General features: G+C 38.0%; 1 protein-coding gene across 2 annotated transcripts in view; it reads right to left on the reverse strand.

The window, feature by feature from the left end:
• Positions 1-19,919, reverse strand: part of GRIA3 (glutamate ionotropic receptor AMPA type subunit 3) — a 289,966-nt gene that overhangs the window by 60,280 nt on the left and 209,767 nt on the right. For both annotated transcript variants that reach the window (XM_069464373.1, XM_069464374.1), the window contains exon 11: positions 9,076-9,452. In XM_069464373.1, the coding sequence (XP_069320474.1) occupies positions 9,076-9,452 (377 nt within the window). The remainder of the gene's footprint in view (positions 1-9,075; positions 9,453-19,919) is intronic.

The following is a 19,919-nucleotide window of genomic DNA, read 5'->3' on the forward strand; positions in this document are numbered from 1 at the left end:
GTACTTCTTAAGCATCACAGGTGATTGTGCTGCATGTGGCCTGCAGACCAAACTGAGAAACATGATTCTTCTTCTATATCAGTGATTCTCAACTCTGCCTGTACATCAACATCGTTTGGGGAACTTGACTCAAAACACAAGAAAACAAAAAGACAGAAAAACCTTGCCTAGGCTCCATCCCAGACCAATTAAATCAGAATCCTGGGGGTTGGGTCTGAGCAGCAGTATTTTATAAAACTCTCGAGGTGCAGCCAGGGTGGCAAGTTATGGTCCTACATCATGAGTGCTACTCAGGGAGAGGGACCGTGGGAAGTTAGAGGGCAGTGGGAAGGCATTGAATGCTCAATGGTGGGTAGTGGCTTGTGTTCAGGAAACTTCATCTCCTTCACAACGTTGCTGAAGGCTGGCTCTGTCTGCAGAAATGAAAACCTGCTCCCTAGGTTTTATAAAACATTGCCACATCATCCCTAGGATAATTCTGCTGTGTGGCAGAGCTCCATCCCGGTTACGCTATGTTCTTCCATGCCCAGAAAAGCTCACAGGAAGAGAACCCACTCTGTCATAAAGTCAAGAATAGGCGTAGGAGCCTGGCACGTCTCCAGGCTCTGTGGGAAGAGGGTAGTTCTGGGCTGAGAGCTGGCAAATCAAGCTCTTCTCTGTCTGTACTAGCATTTCACCACTTTGAAGCAAATTTAAATTCCTGTGTCCCAAGATAACCTTTTTTCAGCCTCTGGAAAATTCAGTTGTTTTAGCTGCTACACTCTGATCAAATAATTTTGGCAGATCTTTTGATAAATAGTATTCTTTATTGGTTAACTATAACAAACCTACTTGATCTTTTTAAGTCTACAATTCCTGTTGGTCCCTGGATGCCTAAAACAATCCTTATTTATTTATTTCCTGAACATAATCACTTTTAGCTTTTCAGATGTAAAAATCTGCTTTGCAACAGATTTTTCTAACTAATAGTTATGCTAGCTTAGAATTTCATCTGGGAACATTTCTCTTTTAATCAGAAGAAGTAAAAACATCTGGATGAGTCAGAAAAGGATGTGTCACATTTCCGAATGCTAAAAGTATACTGATTGTTTCAATTATGAATTCAGACCTTTCTTAGTCTTTCTTCATTGTTGTCATACATATTTCATTTATTCTGGACTAATATGACTCTAGAAATAATTTTTCTGTGTAAAAGAGCAATACTCCAAAGGAGCATCCCTAGTAATAAGGTAATAAAAATGAAAACAGTAATAGCTAATACTTATTGAGCACTTCCTATGTGCCAGACTCTGGTCTAATTGCTTTACACGTACTAACTCTTTTAATCTTCCATCCCTATGGTTACATACTATTTTACAAATAAGCCAACAGAAGCATTTTACACATAAAGGAACTGAGGCACAGAGAGGAGAAATAAGAAACAAAACATCTATACTTACACACTAGGAAAGGAATGCCCACATTTTTGTAGTATAAAATACCCATATTTTGTATAAGAAACTCCAAAAGAGTGTGCAAATTATAGAAGGTACAATTTTCCTACAAACACAGAAATACAGTTGCAGGAAAACTAAGCATATTTGGATAATTATTGCTTATTATCTGTTGTTCATTTGGAACGAAACAGTGAATGCCATCCTTATTTGGAACGATGGGGTTTTGCCGACACCAAACTGACTTTGGAGTCATTCCAAATCACGGTTTCCTACAGAAAGAGGTACATTCTGCTGCTGTGAATACTAATGGTAGTTTATGCATTGTCTACTTGAAATGTGGAGAAAAATACAGTAATTTATGGAAATTACATTGTGCCATTCTATTGAGGCTAATGGACTGTGGCTGTGTCTGTCTGATCTAAAATCAAGCCTGCACATCATAATCTGGTTATTTTGGCCCCCTTAATACTGACTCAGATCATCATGTGCTTGATATGAATGACTCAGCTGAGATTGGTTGTTGACATGACTGAAAATAAACCTAAATGCAAAATGGTCATTTTCATGGCCTCTTGTCTACATGGTAATTGACTTTGGCAATTATGTGGTTAATATCATGATATACCTGTGGGCATGGAGAATTTCTATTATACACAGAAATGGTATAACAGTATCCATAAACCTCAGCATAGATGGAAGAGCAAGCTTCCATGGAATCAGTGTGGAATGCACAAGCTGCATTCAACATTCTCCCCTCAAGACAGTAGTAGCTTTGATGAAGGATTTGATAAAATTTCCACCACTTTCTTTCTTTATTTGGCATGAACACCTAAATCCTTTCACTGGGAAAAGGTGCAGTGAAACCCACAAGGAAGAAGCTCCATAAGCATTTTTACATTTACCTTTTCTCATGAGGGAAACTATAGCCACTTAAACCCACATTTCACATGGAGGCTATATAAAAAGTGACTGATGGGTCAACCTCATCACATTTTATAAAGGATCTATTAAAACAAGACAAGACTTTATAGTTGAGTTAAAAAGACCTGTCATTTTTCAGTATCTTTCCCTCCATTAATGCAGCTGCAAAATGTTTAACATTCATTTCAAATAGTTTTGTTGCACAAGACAGATTTCAAGGTTAGCATAATGAAATGGCTGTAAAATGCTGCACATTTAGTGTTTATAAAAGTGCTTTATAAGAAGTGTATCGTACCTTTTGAAGAAATGTAAGAGGAGGCGTGAAGTTAATGAAAGTAAATTAGCAACAAGAGAAAAACAGACATATAAAAGCATTGCAAAATATGTACATCAAATAATATACAATGCTCTTGTTATCTGTAATCATAAGAAACTAGAGTTTCTGAGTTAATAATAAAATGTGTTTTATGACCTCTGAAATGATAATAAAAGTGATACATGTGCTGTAACCTTCATCCTGTAAGTAAATTTTATAATCTGCACTTTACTAGCTTTATAAGATGAAGAGCTAGGACTGAAAACTGCTTCTCCTTTATACAAACTCTTTATCATTCTTTTTTTTCTCTTTTTTCTTCCAAAGTATGCATCATTTCTACGCTCCATTCAATACAGTGTCTGTGACAGATTTTTAAAAAATGTGCAGAATCAATCTTTGGCTCTTATAGTCTTGTCTGATGAGAATAAGTAACCATGTCCCAAAGACTGAAAACTACAGCTTTCAGCCAGAAAAGTCATGAAATAGTTGTAATAAAAATCCTGCTATTACATCATTAATTTATTACCACATCACTACTGCTTTGAAGTGAATTTGCAGTAAGATAAAGACAATGGTCATACATCAGCAGAGGAAAGGATATTACTTAAAATGGAGCCAAAAATTCCTATTGTCTTTAATCTCATTCATTTTATACCCTTCATGTCTTTTATTATTCTGCACATACTTCCCATTTTAAAGGAGGATCTATGTCTCAATTACCTGGATGAATCCCCTGCCCTCTTCTCCAAAGTACTCGATATCTTGAAAATTTAACCAGATAGTAATACCTTTAGCATAATCTGTACACAGTAGTCAGGTTCAAGTTAGTCTGTTCTTTCCATTTTCTCTGTAATAATTATTACAACCCTCATGTCTTAAGCCCTCAGATGTTCCTGCAGCTCACAGAAAGCCAGCAGGGGGAGCATTTGTCTGGAAGGACTTGGAGTCTGGCCTGCTTAGTGGTTCTATCAAAGTTTTACAACGAAAATAAATTTCAAATTTACATGTCTTTGTGTTGGTAACAAAAGTGCCTCATAATTTATTAGGCTATATAGTTGTCTGGTAGGGTCTTCTGTATTTGTGTTAATTTTACAATAAAATATTTTAAAAGTCAAAAAAAAAAATTTCAAATTTAAAAAAAAGTTGCAACTTCCTGCCAATATCAGTAAGACATAGTGGAATAATACAATGAAAATATCTTCAAGAGGTGTAATCTTTAACAAAAGCAGTGTATGGGATGAAGAAGGAGTATTGCTGGTGATTTCTTATCAGAGGCCAGCTATTTGGTATCGACTAGCATTTCAACCATATTCCTAAGGAGTTTTAGGAACTAAACTGCAAATGCAATATTATCTGTTAGTATTTGTGAAACTATTATAGAATGATTAAGTGCTGCCAATTTAATAATGACAATAGCTACCATTTATTGAGAATTTATATGCCAGGCATTGTGCTTTACATTTTACAGATGAAGAACTGAGGCTTAGTAAGGTTTAGTAATTTGCCCCAGGTTATAACAACTACTAAGCAGATTGTGAATCTAGGGAGGCTAACTCCAGTGCCCACACGCCTAACCACTACGCTTCTTCTATTTGGCTACACTCACTGCCTATTTCCTCATGTCTTCTCCCAACTGCCCCCAACAAATCAGTTTGCATGTGGATAAAACCTCAGCTAATTACACTGATTGCCCTCTCTAAAGCTGACTCAGCCTCCAGCTTCATGTAGAACAAAATCATTCACTCTGAACAATAGAGGTAGTTGAAAATATCAAACCTAATATTGACGCAGACTCTTTAAGCTTCTAGGTAACTGTTAATAACTTTATTTGATGGAAATGGAATGGTGCCAGCGGTTTTCCTCATGATGTCTTGTCGCTCATTTCCTAGTCTTTTACTTTGAGCAAATATATGCTCAACAGGATTTTAAATGCTCACTGCCTACTTTCATTAACAACCAGAGCAAAGCTGGAGTTTCTCCAGAGGTTGGGAGACTGGAATACTGCTCTTGTGCCTTAGCATGAGGAAAGCAACTGAACAAACAGCACACCTTCGATTCGGTAGTTGGAGGCAGTGTGTGGTGTAGAAATATTAGTAATTGTGCTGCTAGCTCTTAAAATCTCCATGTCCTTGGGTTCTATCACATCATCTCTCTGGGTGCTATTCCTTTGTCTATGATATTGGAAAAAGCAGCATGAAGTGGAAATGGCATGGGTTTTGGAATTGGAGCTTGGTTTGTATTCTGGCTCTGCAATTAGCTGTGACTGGGAAAATTATTTAATCTGAGTGTCACCTTTTAATTCAAAACTAAGTTTAGTGCCCACCCTGCAGCAGTATTTTGAGGATTAAAATCCATGCAATAATGCAGGTAAAGTGCCCACACACAGTGGGAGCTCAGGGAAGGTTGTTGTCTCTCTATTCCCAGTAAATGGAAGCAGCTGGACTAATTTATACCTGACATTTCCTCTTGCTCTAATGTTTGTTAATTCTGCTTTAAAATGTGGTCTCTTGGCCGGGCGCAGTGGCTCATGCCTATAATCCTAGCACTCTGGGAGGCCGAAGCGGGAGGATTGTTTGAGCTTGGGAGTTCGAGATCAGCCTGAGCAAGAGTGAGACCCCGTCTCTACTAAAAATAGAAAGAAATTATATGGACAACTAAAAATATACATAGAAAAAATTAGCCAGGCATGGTGGCGCATGCCTGTAGTCCCAGCTACTCGGGAGGCTGAGGCAGAAGGATCGCTTGAGCCCAGGAGTTTGAGGTTGCTGTGAGCTAGGCTGACACCACAGCACTCTAGCCTGGGCAACAGAACAAGACTCTGTCTCAAAAAAAAAAAAAATGTGGTCTCTCATAATTCCTGAATTGCTTCAATTTTGAGAAAAGTCAGAGTGTACAATGCATGCTCACATTCTGGGCTTTCTGGAGCATTTGCATTCCAAGTGTGGCCATTAAACAGAAATAAAGTATAGTGCTGGTCTTTGCAGTCAAGGCAACCACAAATCTTAGAGTGTAACTATGTTATTATTGAGAATTTCTAAATCTCTTCATAGAAAAACACATCATGGTGAGGTTTGTTTTTATATAATGGAGCACAAATATATAGCCAATAGAGCTCTCAAGACAAGGAGAAACATGTTTCCTCTTAACTGGTATGTAATAAATATGCTAAGAAGTATAACATTTTATTAAGGCTTAAAGATATAATTTCTTTTGAAGGACACAAAAGACAGTGTTGAAAGAGGAATTACCCATGTGGCAGAAAATGTAGATCTCATAAAAGTAATAATTTATTATTCAAAAGCACAGTAAGAATAATACTTGTTACTCTAGGCCAGTGTTATTCTGTAGGCTGTGTGCCCTATTACTGGGTTGAATTGTGACCAGCATTTAAAAAAATTGAAACAGAATAGAAAATATTAGAGTGCATGGCACATCATAAGGGTAAAATCTGGTGAACCTTTTGTTATAGACATATATGTATACTGAGTTGTGATGGGAAATTTATTTCTTACTGTGGGTCATGGTCAAAAAAATTTGAAAGCCATTGCTCTATATGACAGTATCTAGTGAAGCATAATAAAATCTGTACCATGAAGAAAAGCAGTTGATATATTTCAGTGCTGCAGATAAGACACAGCTTAAATTCTACCCCCAAAATTAAAAAAAAAAAAACAACCAACCTGTTCAACTTGTCATTTTTAAGTCATCATATTTAAGTAATTAGTTAAGGAAGGAATGTGCATAATACTTCTAAAAACAAGAAGAGTCCTATTTGAGTATGCAGAGTAGTATGCAGTACTCCAATGGGGATACCACAAATTTAGTTTTGAAAATTCACTTACAGAAACAAATAAAATCTCTAGCTTTAATGACTCTTTAGCATTATCTCAACACAGATTACCAGCCATGTTAAAAATCATTCAATTACACGATCATTCAGAAACCATGGTCTCTTGAAGTGAACATTTCAAAAAATAAAAAATAAACTAGCAAAACAAACAAACTGCCAGATAATATCACAAAATGACACACATTCTAAGCACAAAAGGAATAGGGAGTGAGATAAGTTAGAGAATCTGATCAAGCAGATTGAGGATGACAAGAAAAGTGTGAGTTTGACAAACGAGGCTTGCCCCCCACAGGCTATTCTAAAAAGCTATTGAAGATGGTTACCAGTGAGTTATACTACAAAGCTTCATTTTAATGTTTTATGCTCGAAATGGATTATCTCAAAATGAAGTATGCTGTAAAAACATGGTAGGAACCTTCTGAATTCTTATATTCTAAATGAGAATCCCTATATGATTATATAATTGACTCTGGTCAGTATTTGGATTAATGTTCGATTTTACCAAAAACCGCAACTTTTTGTTTCTAATAATAAAGATGTTACATTTACCTATGATATTTTTTGATTATGAATTCACCACCATTTTTGTTTAGGTGAGTTAACATTTAAACTAAGTGGGTGAGGCCTAGGACATTCATCTTTAATATTTTCAGTAGCTTTACTTACATAAAATTTGCACATTCTAAAATTCACCTGTGTAAGTGTACAATGATTTTTAGCAAATATAGAGTTGTGCAACCATTGTCACAATCCAGTTTTAGAGCATTTTCATCACCCAAAAAGTTCCCTCATACCCATTTTCAGTTAATCCAGGCCTAGGACTAGGGTGAGGCAAGTGAGGCATTTGCCCCACATGTAAAATTTAAGGGGGCATCAAAATCTCATTAATCAAGATAAATAGCATTTAAGTACAATATTTTAAACAATCAAAATCAATGCAAAAAATCCATGATGAACAAAATATCAAAATTTTAAATATAGCCTGGATCTGATCCCTGCACTTGCTCTTCTCAGCCTCACTTGCCTCACCCTAATGCTGGTCCTGATTATCCCCTCTCTGCTCCCTTCAAGCCTCCATAACCACTAATGCACTTTCTGTCTCTATAAATTTGCCTATCCTGGACAAATGGAATGTTCAATAAATGGAATGGTATAATATGAGGTCTTTTGTGTCTGACTTATTTCATTTAGCATAGTGTTTTCCAGGTTCATCCATGTTATAGCATGTCAGTCATCTGTTCTTTTAAATTGCTGAATAGTATTCCATTGTATGGATATGTCACATTTTGTTTATCCATCCACAAGTTGATGGACATTTGGGTTATTTCTACTTTTTGACTATTATAAATATAAAGCTACTATGAACATTTGTGTATAAGTCTATGTGGATGTATGTTTTCCTTTCTTTCAGTTAAATAGCTAAGAGTGGAATTGCTGCATCACATTTTAAGTATATGTCTTACTTTATAAAAAACTGCCAAAATATTTTCCAATGTGGCTGTAGCATTTTATGTTCCCACTAGTAATGGATGGGAGTTACAGTTTTTCCATGTCCTTACTACCATTTGGTAATGTCTGTCTTTTTTGATTATATTAATAGCTATTCTAGAGGATATATAGTAGTATCTCATTGTGTTTTTAATTTGCATTTTGCATTTCCCTAATGATTAACAACGTTGAGCATGTTTTCATGTGCTTGTTAGCCATTTGTATATCTTCTTTGGGGAAATGTCTACTTAAATCTTTTGTCTGTTTTAAAAATTGGGTCATATTCTTTTTGTTGAGTTGCAAGAGATTATTATATATTATGAATACAATTTGTTTAGCAGACATATAATTTGCTAATATTTCCTCCAAGACTATAGCTTGTTTTTTTCATTTTCTTAATGGTGTCTCTTGAAATGCAAGGTTTTGAATTTTGAGAAGTCAGTTTATCAAATTTTTAATGAATTGTACTTTTTGTGTTCTAAGAATTCTTTATCCAATTCAAGGTCACACAGATTTTCTCCTACATTTTCTTTGAGAAGTTTTATAATTTTAGCTAGAAAACTTGGGTGGAATGCCACAATGGAAGTTCTAGGCAGCCTGAGAGCAAAATGAAAAAGGGAGGACACTGAAAGGGGAAGGTAGGAGGGTTTTAAAGAAGAGTTCTACTTTTTTAATTTTTGCCTCGATCCAATCTGTTGATGAATGAGAAAACATTTTAGCACAATTAATGAGGAAATCATGTCTGTTTGATCTGATCAAAATTTAGCATGTGCTTTGTCTGAATAATATTAATATTAACTGGCAATGTTGTTTTTATGCAGAGTTCAAATGTTTGCTCTAATGTATACACAATACCACAGAAATGCATGAAAGACATTCAAAGCAATACCAATGACATACTCACTTCATGGACGTAAGCAAACAAAATGGCTTGATGATAATTGTCGTTGGATGGAATGTTAAATGAAAGAAATCTGGACTTGAGATGGATGAATACCAGATGAACATGAATGGAGCATGGCCATAAAATGGAACGAGGCGTTGGCTATGATACGGAAACAAACCTTGGAGAAATATCACATCCTTGCTGCATAAAGGCACCCAAGGAAAACCAAAGACTGTTAAATATTCCAAATTCATTTGGAGGATCAGGAGGGCTTTGCGGGTCACGAGGTTCTTCATTGTTGTCTTCCAAGTGCCATTCATAAGGGCTGAATCTGCTGACCAGGAAAAGAACTACACTGACTCCAATGTAGGCGAAGACAATGCACATCCAGATTTCATAAGCCAAGGGATCCAGAAATGAGAATACGCCTGGTTTCGATTTCTGAGGCTTCTTTATCATGATGGAGATGCCCAGGCTCATGAATGGCTTTGAAAAATCTATGACTTCTTCACGGACCAATGTTATAGTGAGTGGAGCAACAGCTATATCAGCTCTCTGAAAAAAAAATACATACATGACTTTTAGAGACAGTATTTCAATCAGTCATTTGCCTCTTAATATACTTCTTTGGTGGAAGTATAAAGTGTTAAATCACTACAACCAATACATTTGTCAATGCTTAGGATAGAAAAGTGGTAGCATTCATGGGTTCTAAAGCACTTTAACTTGATGGCAAATTAAAGTAAGGGCACTGGCCTTTTGTCTTCTGAGACATGTTATATTGGCTTAGAGCAACTGACTCCATTTTTTCCTGATTATTTTTTTGCTACCTTGCAGCTCAACTTTTATTCCCTTGTAACACATTACTGTTTAACTCTTGTTTTCTTGTTTTAATTTCCAAGTTCTTATGTCTTGTCTCCTTCATGTGACTGAAAATTCCTGTGGAGAAAGCATAATAGCCTGTACATCTTATGTCTGCCTTACTCCCCACTGTGAGGTGCAACACAGGGCCACAGCATTCAGTTTAATTCTTGGGTGTTTGCTATCTTGTATTATTCTTTTGAGAGTATGTCTGTTAAAACAGGTTTTTTGAAGGCAGGGACTCAATTTTCTATTTTTATGTCTATCACTGCAACAGATTCTGAACTAAAGAAATTGTAGATGCCTAGAAAATAAGTTGTTGATTATTGAATATGATGTATGGAAATATGAAAGAATTCTACATGGGCAGTAAAATGGGTAATATAGTTGTTAGAATGCATATTAATTTATATAGTGAGCTATATTTTCTAGTGACAAATATCAGCATAGCACTCACTTGTATTGGATCAATAAAATAAATGTCAATAGTGCACTGCATAATTAACTGAGGCAAAGGCAGGTTTTGTTTTTGTATTAATCCCATGAAAATAGGCACTAGGAATTTCTGCACTTATCTCTTTTGTTTTCCACAATTGTTCCTTTCCAATGGTAATAGATTTTAGTCTGGAGCCAGCCCTTAAAATGCACATATAGAAAAATGCTTCTGACTAAGGAAAGGCTTTTGGATGGTATGTCAGAAATAAAGTGAAAACACCAGTTTTGATCAATTTCTTTCTATGTTAAATACAGTTATGCCACAATATCCCTACCAATGGGGAGAGGTGAGAAAAGGATGATGAAGTCTGAGATAGAGTATATTTTCAAAGAAATGAAGGTTTACTGCCTTGAATAACATATGGTAACTCAAACCAGTTGAGAAATACTCCTTATTTAATTTAAGGGGAAATGCAGATGATAAACAGCTAGCTCATATTTACTGAGTGCTTACTCTGTGTGAGGTACTGTGCTAATCACCTTACACATATTATCTCATTTAGTTCTCACAACAACCTTGAGCTTGGTACAGTTATCATTCCCATGTTAGAGATGAAGAAAGTGAAGCACTGAGAGGCTGGGATTAGAAACCTGGTCTTCAGAACTCACTCTCTTAACCAGCATCATGTTCTAACTCCATAGATAGATACTCGCAGGTTTCTATTATACACTACTTTTACCTGCAATTATCAACCTCAGCCAACCCCTCTCAGGTTCATTCCAATGCATATTTGAGTGCCTATTCTGTGCCAAGCAGTATCCTAGGTGCTAGGAATGAAGGCGTGAACAAGACAGACAAAAATACTTACCTGAGTGGAGGGCATCCTACATCCTCTATATTCTAGTGGAAGTTGCAGAAAGCATGCAAAAGCCACTGCCTACTGACCAAATCTCAAACTCATCCTTTCTAAAATTAAACCCATCATCTATCACCCCAAAGTAGATTCTCCTCTACTTTGTGAATCATTCTCCATGTCTGTAGATGATGCTTATTCCAAACTTTCCACTTTTCCTAATCCCTGTTAGTCCTACCCTCTCTGCAGATGATCTTGTCTCTTCCTTTACTGACAAGATGGAAGCCATCTGCTATAAACTTTGTCACCTCAGTGTCCCTCTCAAATTGTCAACATATTGCAACAGCTTCATCTATTCCTTCTGTGCATTTCTATCTCTTGGAAACTGAAATTCTTTCTAAGATTTAATCCACTTATTCCATGCATCTCATATTCCTATGTCTATTCTTAAAACCCAGTTCCATCTATTGTACCTTTTACATCTTTAATTTTTCCTTCTCTATTAATCTATCCCAGCGGTTCTCTAAGTGTAGTCCTTGGACTAGCATCAAAAGTCACCTGGGAACGTGTTAGAAATGCCAGTTCTCAGAGGTATGGAATCAGAAACTGTGGGGGTCGGGCTCAGGTCACCTTCTAGGTGATTCTTCACTTAAAATCCAACTCAAGTAGTTCTGTTTAATAACAAACAAAAACAAAACAAAAACGAAACAAAAACATTCCTCCCACCTTTTGATCCTGCTACCCTTTTAACCATATTACATCTCTCCCTATCACCACCAATCTTGAAAAAATACACCTTTACTATCTCTTGATTTTAATACCACTTTCTCCTTACACCCCTGAGACTTAACTTCCAGCCCCTCCAATTTACTGAAATTGTTTCTTTTTTTTTTTTTTTTTTTTGAGACAGAGTCTCACTCTGTTGCCCAGGCTAGAGTGAGTGCCGTGGCGTCAGCCTAGCTCACAGCAACCTCAAACTCCTGAGCTCAAGCGATCCTCCTGTCTCAGCCTCCCGAGTAGCTGGGACTACAGGCATGTGCCACCATGCCCGGCTAATTTTTTCTATATATATTTTTAGCTGTCCATATAATTTCTTTCTATTTTTTAGTAGAGGTGAGGTCTCGCTCTTGCTCAGGCTGGTCTCGAACTCCTGAGCTCAAACGATCCGCCCACCTCGGCCTCCCAGAGTGCTAGGATTACAGGCGTGAGCCACCGCGCCCGGCCTGAAATTGTTTCTTGAACTATATATTTGGCTACCAAATTCAAAGACCTTCCCGCAGACATCAACTGCTCATGTGACACCTTTGGCCTTTTACATTTCCTTGGCTGTATAATACTAAAGACAATGAATTCTCCTCCTACTTCTCTGAATGTTCCTTCTTTGGCTTTTCTTCCTAGTTCTGCTCTTTCAATCTAGGCATACCTTTGTACCCTCCAGAGTCTATTCATGGTGCCTGGCTTAGGAGATACTCAATGCAGGGTTGTGGAATAAGAAAGATTCTTTAAGGTTCTGTCCTTCATTTTTCCCCTCAGTATTGTTATCTATGGCTTCAACTCTCATCTCCTTGGACTCTTGAATCTCCAGTTCCACATTACTAACTGGAGGGAAGCCAAAGACAAATTTTGTCTATTTTACCTTTTTGCCTGGGGTAGACCTGGTCATAGAAACAAAGGCTACAAAGGAGAATGGAATTGGCCTGAAAATCAGCAGGGTTTTTGGCAGAGAAAGTCTGAATCAGCTAGGAAGAGTTTTGTCATGCCAAGAGAATTCACAGATGAAGCCACCTCCTCTCCTTGCCAACATGGCTCTGCCTCCTGCTCAGAACATGCAAATATCCCTCTAATATCATTTCCCACTTGATCTCATTTGAATTTAATTACTTAATTTAAGTAGTTTTTGATCTTTTAAGTCTAAAAGATAGTTTCGAGGAGAAGTTGCCATTTGTTTGTTTTGGAAGGAATAAATAAGGGGACATTTGTGAGAGAAAATCACTTTGGACTGAATTTAGGGGATTTGGGCTCTTTTCAAGCAGTTACAGAAAGGAGTTTGGGAATCTTGGCCCCCTTTAAAATAAAGACACTCTAACTCAGTACTGAAACAATTACTGTTAGATAGGATCTCCAGCTCTTCTTCAGACAAGGGTTCCCTGTTTTGGTGCTGTTCGGAGCAATTGCTCCACCTGGGAAGAAGGATAAGTGGAGGCACTCCATTTTGGTGCTGCCCCACCCTTAATCCTATCCGAGTAACTGCTACACCTGGGGAAGGAGGGGATGCTTTATCAATCTGGGAATTCCCCAGCCCAGGCACAATAAGATTTAGAAAGTGACCTAAGGGTAATTAATATGCCATTAGCTTGAATCTGCATTGTGGTTCACTGTCTCCCCCACCCCATGGGTTTTCTTAGAGAGAGCTTATATACACAGATGGAATTTTTAAGGACACCTGTTGATCATTTGATGACATCCTACACCTCCCAAGAGCTTTCCTCCAGACTGGGCTAATAAAAGGAAAGAATCTGAGAAGTCAGGAATGGGTGGGTCAATTAGTGAGTTGATCTGTCTCTCTCCACTCACAGAGACAGACCCATTTTATTCTACAATAAAGAGCTGCTCCGGTGAAACTGCTCCCTGCCTGAGGTTACTCCATCGAATTAGCTTTGCTGGTGGTTTTTCCAAGAAAGGAGTCAGAGGACCGGGATAATAGTCTGGACCTGACCCTTTGGTGTGTCTGGTCATTCTTCAACCAAGAGCACACCAAGAACCGAGAACAGACTCTCACCCCGACATCTTTGGTGCTGAAACCTGGGATTCTGATGCCACTACATGACAAGCACCACTAAAAAACTAACAAGAGGTGGCTGATTAGACAAAGCAGGACTTTTGTTGTCTGGTTCCCAGGTACATTCAACGAAAGAACAGATTCCCAAAGGAGGCCATTCCTAGTTTGAAGTACTTTTGAAATCACAAAAGACAAGAAGAAGAATCTGCTCCCCTCAGGCATTTGCCTTTTCCCCTCAGCCTGGCATTTCTACCTTTTCTGAATGGTTTCCTTCTAAGGAGCTTTTTCAAAGAAGGTGGAGTTTGTTTTTTGGAGGGTGTAACCCCCAATGGCATTAAATCTGTACACAGTTATGCCTCATTGAGGTGAACCTGGCTCTAAAATGAGATTTCCCAATGCAGAACCTTAAAAAAGACCTATGATAGATGGAAAAAAACAAAGGAATGGTGAAAAGCAGGTGGAAGAAGGCACAACTAATAGAAAGGAAGGGCGCTACTGACTACCTCAAGGATAGCAAGCTTGGTAAGAGACTTAGCAACTCCTGCCTTCTCTTGTGTGTTTGGTGAGAGACCAATGCAGCAGAACTGTCAGTCAGATCAGAGTCAGCCTTGGAGAAGCCCTTGCCCACTACAAGTCCCTCCTCCATAATAAAAGGTAGTTGTGATGGTTGGTTATTTCAGAACTTAGGATCTACTTGGCATAATGCCAATAATCGACTTGATTATTAAAGGAAATGGGGAGGAGCAGATAATGAACTGCCAAAAATACCCATTTAGCTCTTCTGGGACTGCCATAGCATGCAGATGAGGGGGAAGGTCACTTTCAAGGCAAGTTAAAGATTTAGGAGGCCCATGTTGATGAAAAACTGAAAAAGTCAACTCCTCAAATGGAATTCCTTTCTTGGTCTCTGTTCTTATGAAAACCAGCTATGGCTGGAAGAGAGTGTTAAGAACTATGTATGGAGCTTGTGAGTAAGTGATATTCTGACTCAATAATGAAGTGCCTCTCTTGGGGTATCCCAAACCACTCCAATGCCCTTTTGTCTTTAAGCCTCTGCTTGCATTGGTAACAGCAGTAGGCAAGTCATTTTCAGAAAACTAGGTGGGTAAGAAGGTGGTATGAGGGTGATCATACCCTTTTTGACAGACAAAAACCAGCAAATGGAAAGAGATTGGGGTAAGAGTTTACTAGTGTTTTTGCTTGCATCTTGACTACTTAAAGGATTTTAATCAAGCAGTTTAGGAGTGACTGCGTGGGCTCAGTAGACACACTAAATTAGGTTTTAGTTTTTTCACTCACCAGTGGCAAACCTGGAACAACTGCATTATTGGAGGGGATTTAGCTTGAGGGGATTTATAATCCTTTTCATAGATGGGTTGCCAAAGTTGTAAATTTCATAAAACTTAAAAACCAACAAACTCATACGTATAGGGATGAGGCACAAGAACCTGAGAGATTTTAGGAAGAGATGACACTTAGTTTAAATGTAGTTTTAAAAATTCTTTGAGCTAGAAGTCTTGTATTTTATTTTCATCTTGTCATCTGATATAAAACTTGTAACCCACCTGGAGACTATGCATGAGCAGGAACTTGTCAGCCACCATTTTAAAGCACTTTCTGAAAGCAAGGGAGAGGACAGGAGAGAGGGAGTAGAGAACGTATTGATGTGTAATGCATAGGGTATTATGTTACCCGAGAGAAGAAGCAGGCATGACCTGACCTCCTCCTATGCCTGTATCAATCACAAAGCTCTAGTAGCCTTTGGCAGACATTTCCTTTGGGAAGTTTAAATGTGTCAGAGAAAAGAGTAGGGCAGAATCAAGCTAGACAATAGGAGGATAATTGCCGTGTGTTGAGGAACAAGACTTACACTGCTTTATTGGCTGTACTCTATGGGATATTTACTGTCAGCAATTTTTAAGATCCGGAGAAAAGGATGAGGCCTATTTAAATCCGTGCAACAACAAGCAGTGTCACAACAGGATCTCCTCATTTCTTTATCCAGAACAGATGTCCCAGACTGGATCTATCGATTAGGGCTCCTTGTCCTTGGGGAGCTGAGAGAGTTAAAGACAAAGTGAAGATAAAGGAGTGTCCCTGGAGCTGGATGAAGGCCTTGTGTGACATTTGGTTGGAAATACTCCCCCACCCTCGCTGCTTAGAATGGCAGACCTCCAAGCATCATCAATGCTTCTTCCTGGAGTTCACATGCATTGTTTGAAGGAGGGGACACTTTTATCAAATCATCAGCCCTTCTGCCAAAGCTCAGTGTAATCACCTGAAGAATAGAAGATTATTTGGCATCTGTTACTGGACCCTTGCTTTTCTGCCTTTTAGCTAGAAGGACAGATCGACTTTCTGCCTTTCTTAATGGAAAATGAATCTAGCTTAAGATAGTGACAACGTAAGAGATAATTTCTTCTAGGCAGAGAAATGTCAGTGCAAATAGTATCTGTAAAATTGCCATTTGTTCGGAGAGTGTGAAGGAGTCTGGGGACACCCAGAGAATGTGACCTGTAATCAACCATCTCCCTAACCTCATCTCCGTTCCCAAGCTCTCTGCTGTCTTCCAGGCCACAAGAACCAATCTGGGCAGTAGCTTGTTGGGACTTTCCCAAAGCAAGCACCCTCCTCTTTATCCTTAGTTCTAATTGCTAGGAACATAAAGAACAGGGCAGCTGCCCATTTGGAGATGTCCTATTGTTAATTAGGGCCTCAATTTCCTTCTAGCCCCTTTTCTGACTTTCTTTTATTCATCTCCAAGGCAGAAACCCCCAGCTGTTTACATTGGGTTTTCAGATATATCAAATGATAACTAGAGATGTATATTACCTTATCCTGGAGGCCATAGATAATCAATACCATAGAGAGGTATCTTGGTTGGAAAAGCTTATAATCCAACTAGATTGTAAGCCCCTGGAAACCACACGGGGATGCTATATCTGACTGATACAATACCAGTCTTCCTATAATTTGACAAGCATAGTAAACTGAGCCAGTGTGACCCAGTGGACAGAACATTATACCAGGAGTTATGAAACCTGGGCTGCCAAACTGGGGGATTTTTTAAGCTTGTTATAACCCTGCCACCATTGTCACTTCCATCAGGCTTTGATTTCCTAATTTACTCAATGGGTAGTTCTCATGTCCAGTTCTGGCTAGTCCCCATATTCATCTGTAAAATGAACGAAAAGGCAGGCTTAAGGATGTTTAAGAGCCCTGCCAGCAAAAAATGCTGTTTTTAAATGCTCTCTTAAAACACATGCTATTTGGGAGCCATAAAAACTTGTGGTCTGTAAGCCATTTGAGCTGGGACAATTACTATGTGGTGGTGTTACAGATATCCAGCTCAAAATCAAAACTGCTAAAAGCAGGTGGACAGTTTCAAGTCCATAATGTTCTGAAGGGCTTACATAATGGGGCACATTGTGTCCTACTGACGTTTGTTTCAAAAATAGCCTTCTTAGAGATACAAGGTGCCCCAACATCAACCTTGATTTGAATTTCTTTAGAGGAGGGAAAAAAACCCTTTTAGGAATCATCTGAAAAGAAGCTGATTGGCTTATTTATTCTTTAACAAATTTAATTCATTTCGACTGTTTCTTGAAACTTTACGGCTGACACTGAAATCTCCTTTGCAAAGCTTTCTTCATCCCTGACTTCATTTTTTTCTGCTCTGATCTGTTTTACATACTAAAAGCATAAAGGAAAACACCCTAAAGATAAAGCAGGGCCTATCTGTGTAGTTTTCATGTTCACTGCAAGAAAGTTTCCTGTTCTCCATCCTTTTGCTCATTAAGAACTTATAGAAATCACTAGGGATTTTCTACTCTTCTTTTTCTTCAGCAACTTGTAAACCCACTAGAGGCCAGGCCTTCCAGAAATGAAAACCTGTGTTTTCATTTATCTCCATTTCTATCACTGATAGAGAAGTTGCAAACTTCCCAATGCCAATAAGACTAAAACTTCTAAATGAAGATACATTTAGCTTGTGAGATCATCATCCCTAACAGAGAGCTCTTACTCCAAGCATGATAAGAATGTCTTTTTCATAGCCATAGGATTTAGAGGAAAATAGAGTTTGGCGGTCTTCTCCAATGGGTTGGTTTGCTGTCAGTTCTCTGGAATCACCTCATGTTATAAGCCCAGAAAGCATCAGAAAGTTGTTTTAGGTCAGGGGAGGGAGGAGGACATTTTTTGTAAGAGCTTTCCCTGGCTATTGCTTTTGTCTTTAGTAAAAAGAAGTGGAGGGAAAAGATGGGAAGTTTCTTCCTGGAGAATCTTTATTCAGAAGTGGAGACATAGCATCTAAATCACTAAGCATATAAGGGATGCTCTAATTCTCAAGCTACCTCACTCACAGGTAGACAAATTGGAAAGAAGAAGCAATATATGGAGATTAACAACTTTCCCAGACAAACATAAGCTGAGGAATTTCATCAACACCACACCTGTTCTACAAGAAATGCTAAAAGTTCTTCAATATGAAAGAAAAGGACATTAATGAACAATAAGAAATCATCTGAAGGTACACAACTTACTGGTAACAGTAAGTACACAAATACAGAATATTCTATTGCTGTAATTGTGGTATATAAACCACTTATATCTTGAGTAGGAAGACTAAAAGACAAACCCATCGAAAATAACTACAACAAATTTTTGAGAGAGAGATAGTATAAAAAGATATAGATGGAGGCCGGGCACGGTGGCTCACGCCTGTAATCCTAGCACTCTGGGAGGCCGAGGTGGGCGGATCGTTTGAGCTCAGGAGTTCGAGACCAGCCTGAGCAAGAGCGAGACCCCATCTCTACTAAAAATAGAAAGAAATTATATGGACAGCTAAAAATATATATAGAAAAAATTAGCCGGGCATGGTGGTGCATGCCTGTAGTCCCAGCTACTCGGGAGGCTGAGACAGGAGGATCCCTTGAGCTCAGGAGTTTGAGGTTGCTGTGAGCTAGGCTGACGCCACGGCACTTACTCTAGCCTGGGCAACAGAGTGAGACTCTGTCTCGAAAAAAAAAAAAAAGATATAGATGGAAACAACAAAAAGGTAAAAAGTGGGGGGAGGTGGAGTTAAAGGGTAGAATTCCTGTTAGATTTCTTTTTGTTTATAAGCAGAGTTGTCATATGTTTAAAATAATTGGTTATAAAATGTATTTAGCAAACCTCATGGTAACCTCAAATCATAAAACCTATAACAGATACACAAAAAATAAAAAAACAAGAAATTAAACATACTACCAGAGAAAATCACTTTTAACAAAAGAAGATAGAAAGTAAGAAAGAAAGAGAGGCCCACAAAACAACCAGAAATCAAATAACATTGCAGTAGTAAGTCTTTACCTATCAATAATAACATTGAATGTGAATGGACTGAACTCTCCTATCAAAAGACATAGAGTGGCTGAATGAATTAAAAAGGCCAACTATATGTTGTCTGCAAGAAATATACTTCACCCATAAACACACACATAGACTGAAAATAAAGGGATGAAAAAGATATTTTGTGAAAGTGGAAACCAAAAAAAGAGCCGAAGTAGCTATACTTCTATCAGATAAAATAGATTTCAAGAAAAAAACTATAAAAAGAGACAAAGTCATTATATATTGATAAAGGGATAAATTCAGCAAGAAGATATAACTATTCTAAATATATATGCACCCAACACTGAGCAATCAGATACATTAAACAAATATTATCAGAGCTAAAGAGAGAGATAGACCCCAGTATAGTAATTGCTGGAGACCTCAACACTCCACTCTCAGCATTGGACAGATCATCCAGACAGAAAATCAACAAAGAAATATTGGACTTAGTCTGTACTATAGACCAAATGGACCTAATAGATATTTATAGACTATTTCATCCAACAGCTGCAGAATACACATTCTTCTACTGAGCTCATGGATCATTCTCAAGGATAGACCATATGTTAGGACACAAAACAAGTCTTAAAAATTCAAAATAATTGAAATCATACCAAGTATTTTCTCTAACCACAATGCAATAAAACTAGAAGTCAATAACAAGAGGAACATTGGAAACCATACAAACACATGGAAATTAAACAATATGCTCCTGAATGA

Source organism: Eulemur rufifrons, chromosome 30 (assembly GCF_041146395.1).
Source record: "Eulemur rufifrons isolate Redbay chromosome 30, OSU_ERuf_1, whole genome shotgun sequence".
NCBI lineage: Eukaryota > Metazoa > Chordata > Mammalia > Primates > Lemuridae > Eulemur > Eulemur rufifrons.